Source organism: Tachysurus fulvidraco, chromosome 14 (genome assembly GCF_022655615.1).
Source record: "Tachysurus fulvidraco isolate hzauxx_2018 chromosome 14, HZAU_PFXX_2.0, whole genome shotgun sequence".
NCBI lineage: Eukaryota > Metazoa > Chordata > Actinopteri > Siluriformes > Bagridae > Tachysurus > Tachysurus fulvidraco.
In genome coordinates, this window is record NC_062531.1 from 26,882,081 (window position 1) to 26,887,080 (window position 5,000).

Genomic DNA, 5,000 nt, shown 5'->3' on the forward strand with positions numbered 1-5,000 from the left:
GGTAAAAGATAAATAAATAATATATAGGGAAAATAGAACAAAGTCAAACAAGAAAATAAAGTTTTAAAAAAGATGACAAAGTAACACAAATAAATATACGGATACATGAAAAAACGTCAAACAAGAAGAAAAGAATACATAAATAATTAAAAAGTAAAATAAACAAAAAAAAATAAGTAAGAAATGGAATAAATAAAGTAAATGTAATTAAATTCACACAAATTTATACATAATAAATATTTCTTAAACCAAAATTTATTTCCAATGTCAGTTTAAACAAAACAGTGGAACAAAACTGCAAAAGAACTGAAGCAGAAAAAAGTGGAACTTTGTCAAAGTGCACAAAAATATCAAAATATAAACATTACAGAGCGATAAACACTCCACAACGAGCCTGTGAGGAAAACGACACAATATACAAATTTTCATCAAAATAAATACTGAACGTAAATACTGTGTGTGTGTGTGTGTGTGTGTGTGTGTACCATTTCCTTCTGATCTAAGAGACCTAATTACAATTAAATAAATAACTCATATAAATTATAACTGCTTTATGGAAATCTTTAAGAATTTAAAAAAAAATTGTAGTAATGAATACAGAATGGGGAATTGTGTGTGTGTGTGTGTTTATTGCAGGATGTTGAGGATCTCCTTGGCATTCTCGGTGTTCCAGCCCTGTCCCTGTAGCGGCCCCTCACACACACGCACATATTTGAGCAGGATGTGTGTGCCGATTTCTCTGAAGTGCAGCGTGTCATCTCTACACTGAGCTGAGTCCACTCCTCCTCCTCCTCCTCCTTCCTCATACTTCACCGCCCAGAAACACAGCTCACCGATATACATCATTGTCAGCAGGTGTGTGTCCGACAGTGTACCTAGGAAACACACACACACACACACACCTATTATATCAGCAATATAATTTTTACACCAGCTGTCTCTCTGTGTCTGTAGGGTTTTGTGTGAGAGTGTGTGGGTTTCTGTACCCTCAGTGAGAAGGTTAGCGGTGTTGGAATCGTGGAAGACAACACCATCACTGAGCTTCACTGAGCTCCTCACCTGGAGCATCTTCATCAGGTAACGCACACCTTCCTGAACACACTGCACATGCATATATAGGCACGTGCACACGCACGCACAAACACACACACACACACACTTTTATCTCCAGAAGAAGCTAAAGCTAAGATGCTAAAGCTATGAATAATGCTAGTATTACTTTGAGAAAGGTGGCCTTGTTCTTCTTGATCCACTGTTTCCTCTGGTGCAGTGTGTGACAGTACATGTAGAGCAGAGCACCACGCCGCCAATACACACACTCCAACAGCTCTAAACCCAACACAGCCTGCACCTGAACACACACAGGCCATTCTGTTATTATAGCTAATACTATACTAGGTTCAGGGTGGGCATTTTCCTAATTTTACACACTACATTGGCCACAAAGGGCATTGCACCACTGAGCAGTGCATTATGGCCAAGACTGGGCTGTACCTCCTGGTTGGGTGCGAGGCGTGCAGCTAACAGCTCAGGCTCAGTCAGATCCTGCAGAAGCTGCTGAATCTTAAATGGAGAGATCTCCTCTGGAAACTCCTGATCCACCAGCTTGCTCTCCTCATAGAATGTGATGTCCAGGATCACCTGCAGAACAAACACCATGAGAACCTGGAGAACAAACACTACACTCTATAAACACAGGATGCTCTGGTTTTTCCCCAAGTGCTGATACACAATATAATATATTAGGTATAAATATTTAGTATTCAAATTATATTGTGTACTTGTGTGTAATCTTGGAGTAGTTTGGGCAGACTGCTGCTCTCCCCAGCATGTGTGTATGAACTCTTTAACTTCTCCAACACAGACGAGGCGTTCTGTAAATAATCATCATCTAAAAACAACAGAAAGTGTAAGTACAACATTCATACAGCATTATAACTCAAACCCCCATCAGCAGTCTCCAGGACCCTCGGTGGTGTCTGATCCTCCTGTTCGGTCACTGACATATAACCCACCGTGTCGTGTTCATATGTCTGACATTAACACACACACCTCAGACTGGGAGTATTGACACTGCTGCACGGGTCGCACGAATGTACAGTTCAGTGTCTAATTTTATTTTCTTAGATTTTTTATGATATATTTATTTATTAATGATTTCTTTCCTTATAGTTTTTATTTGTTCTTTATTTTATACTCCATATTACTTTACACCATCAGGACAAGACAACATGTACACACACACACACGCATGCATACACACACAGACGCATACACTCACAGACCACACACACACACACACCACACACACACGTATACACACACACACACACACACACACACACACATACCACATACACCCCCACACTTAGATACACATAAACACACACATATACATATACACACACCAATAAATACACAAACACCCACACACACCACACATACATACACACAACACATACACCCAACCTACATACACATAAACACACACATATACATACATATACACACAGCGCACACACACCCATACATACACAAACACCCACACACACACACAAACATACATACACACAACAGTAGATTTCTAATACTATAGTGTTTATGTGATAATTATAATATTTATAGTGTTTATTTAACTTATTCTGACATGAACAGTTAATTCACTGTTATATTAATACATTAAATGTACTGTATATTAGCCAAGACTTCACAAGATATATTTTATATCTTAATTATTATATGTAAGACTGTATATAAACTTTACAGACCTACACAATATTAACACACACAATGTTCCCCGAGTTTAACCTTATAAACATTTCCCCTCAGTCATGAGCTTACAGCTAGCACTTTGTTGTTTTGCTGCCACACCCGTGCCTATTTTGCATTCCCCGCCCTGTTGCGCCCTGATTGGCTCACACGATTTTTTGTAAAATGAGTTAACCAATCGTGTTTCGCGCACGACCTAAACACCAATCCTCGTGCAGGAGGGTGCGACACTATCCAGCCTATGCGCACACAGAGGGCATAAAACCGCTAACCAATCGTGGCACTGAAAGGCGGCGCTTTGATGAATACGGGTAAAAGCAGCGCTCCCCCTGCTGTAAGCTACATGCTAATGTTTGGCTAGCGTACACACATTAGCATGCTAACTGCTACATGAAAGTAATAACAACAAACAGCAAACACTGCCAAGCAAAACAAACACACATTGAACGGGAAGGTGACCATGAAGTCTGTTAGTGACCTTGTTTTTCCGCCCGCAGAGCGGCGCACTTGCTGTCTAACTCCAAAATCCGTCTTTCCAACTCGACGACCCTCCTATAGTCCGCCATGACGGAGGGGAAAAGCAGTCACGTGATCTAGCCGAGTCACGTGGGAGCCGCACGCGTACTTTTATTGTACACGAACATTATAATAACAGGAATATTTATGATAAATAAATACATATGAACATTCAGTGGGTGTCTTAAATAAACAAGTACATGAAATACGCCGTAAACACTGGCGTCATATTTTATTTAATATTTTATTTATAACAGAATTAAACAAAGGGAACGTTTCTGATTAAATGTCCTATTTTAGTGGGAGGAAACTAGACAAGACTGTCATATAATCTGTAAAATGTGTGTGTGTGTGTGTGTGTGTGTGTGTGCGCGCGCGTGCGAGCGTGTGTGCGCGCGCGTATACACTGCTGCTGCATATTGTACAAAAAACATAGTTATTTGCATTTCCCACATTTTATTTACATAACTGATCAGTCATATATATACTGTACCACATCTGTATTGTACAGTATAGTGTTATTTATGTGTGTATAGTATAGTGTTATTTATGTGTGTATTGTATAGTAGTGTTATTTATGTGTGTATAGTATAGTGTTATTTATGTGTGTATTGTATAGTATAGTGTTATTTATGTGTGTATTGTACAGTATAGTGTTATTTATGTGTGTATAGTATAGTATAGTGTTATTTATGTGTGTATTGTATAGTATAGTGTTATTTATGTGTGTATTGTACAGTATAGTGTTATTTATGTGTGTATTGTATAGTGTTATTTATGTGTGTATTGTATAGTATAGTGTTATTTATGTGTGTATTGTATAGTGTTATTTATGTGTGTATTGTGTTGTATAGTGTTATTTATGTGTGTGTAGTATAGTGTTATTTATGTGTGTGTAGTATAGTGTTATTTATGTGTGTATTGTGTTGTATAGTGTTATTTATGTGTGTGTAGTATAGTGTTATTTATGTGTGTATTGTATAGTATAGTGTTATTTATGTGTGTATAGTATAGTGTTATTTATGTGTGTATTGTATAGTATAGTGTTATTTATGTGTGTATAGTATAGTGTTATTTATGTGTGTATTGTATAGTATAGTGTTATTTATGTGTGTATTGTATAGTGTAGTGTTATTTATGTGTGTATTGTATAGTATAGTGTTATTTATGTGTGTATTGTATAGTATAGTGTTATTTATGTGTGTATTGTATAGTATAGTGTTATTTATGTCTGTATTGTATAGTATAGTGTTATTTATGTGTGTATTGTATAGTATAGTGTTATGTCTGTACTTTTGAGAGTCACAAACAGCTGGAACCAAATTCCTTGTGTGTCAACATCAACACACTTGGCCAATAAACCTGATTCTGATTCTGATCTAAATATATATGTGTGTATATGTATGTGTATATACTGTATGTGTACACGTATATATATATGTGTGTGTGTGTGTGTGTGTGTGTGTGTGTGTGTATGTGTGTGTGTGTGTGTGTGTGTGTGCGCGCGCGCGGCGGTGAAAGAGTTACATTATAATGACGCGACCGCGCCCCCTGTCAATCACGTCTTAGACTCCGCCCCCGAGACAATTGATACTCAGACCACGCCCACGGCCTCTGTTCAGTAGCCGGTTGTTGTACCTACATCATTGTGTGTGAGGATCAAGTACAACATGGTGACTCTCGGTGTTCTGGGGAGAACCGATAGCCTCATCAGG

At 38.0% G+C, this 5,000-nt stretch overlaps 2 protein-coding genes across 2 annotated transcripts in view; one reads left to right on the top strand and one right to left on the bottom strand.

Annotated features, from left to right (window-relative positions):
- Positions 1 to 237: 237 nt before the first annotated feature.
- Positions 238 to 3,404, bottom strand: rimoc1 (rab7a interacting mon1-ccz1 complex subunit 1). The gene is made up of 6 exons (XM_027171081.2): positions 3,248 to 3,404; positions 1,782 to 1,891; positions 1,495 to 1,641; positions 1,220 to 1,351; positions 987 to 1,101; positions 238 to 875 (listed from the first exon to the last, which is right to left on the bottom strand). Exons 1-6 carry the CDS (start codon positions 3,333 to 3,335, stop codon positions 628 to 630), a joined length of 840 nt encoding a protein of 279 aa, XP_027026882.1. The 5' UTR covers positions 3,336 to 3,404; the 3' UTR covers positions 238 to 627.
- Positions 3,405 to 4,880: 1,476 nt separating this feature from the next.
- The window catches only part of oxct1a (3-oxoacid CoA transferase 1a), a 24,044-nt gene continuing 23,924 nt past the window's right edge, over positions 4,881 to 5,000 (top strand). The window contains exon 1 of the mRNA XM_027171076.2: positions 4,881 to 5,000. This exon is cut by the window's right edge and continues 39 nt beyond it. Coding sequence (XP_027026877.2) covers positions 4,956 to 5,000 — 45 coding nt within the window. The 5' untranslated portion in view covers positions 4,881 to 4,955.

Bases quoted from the DNA above. Each gene is read 5' to 3' on its own strand.
- rimoc1 (XM_027171081.2), bottom strand. From the start codon at position 3,335: ATGGCGGACTATAGGAGGGTCGTCGAGTTGGAAAGACGGATTTTGGAG. The intron at 1,892-3,247 runs GTCACTAACAGA...TGTTGTTTTTAG, and splicing joins TCTGCGGGCGGAAAAACAAG to ATGATGATTATTTACAGAAC. The intron at 1,352-1,494 runs GTACAGCCCAGT...GTGTGTGTTCAG, and splicing joins GCCTCGCACCCAACCAGGAG to GTGCAGGCTGTGTTGGGTTT.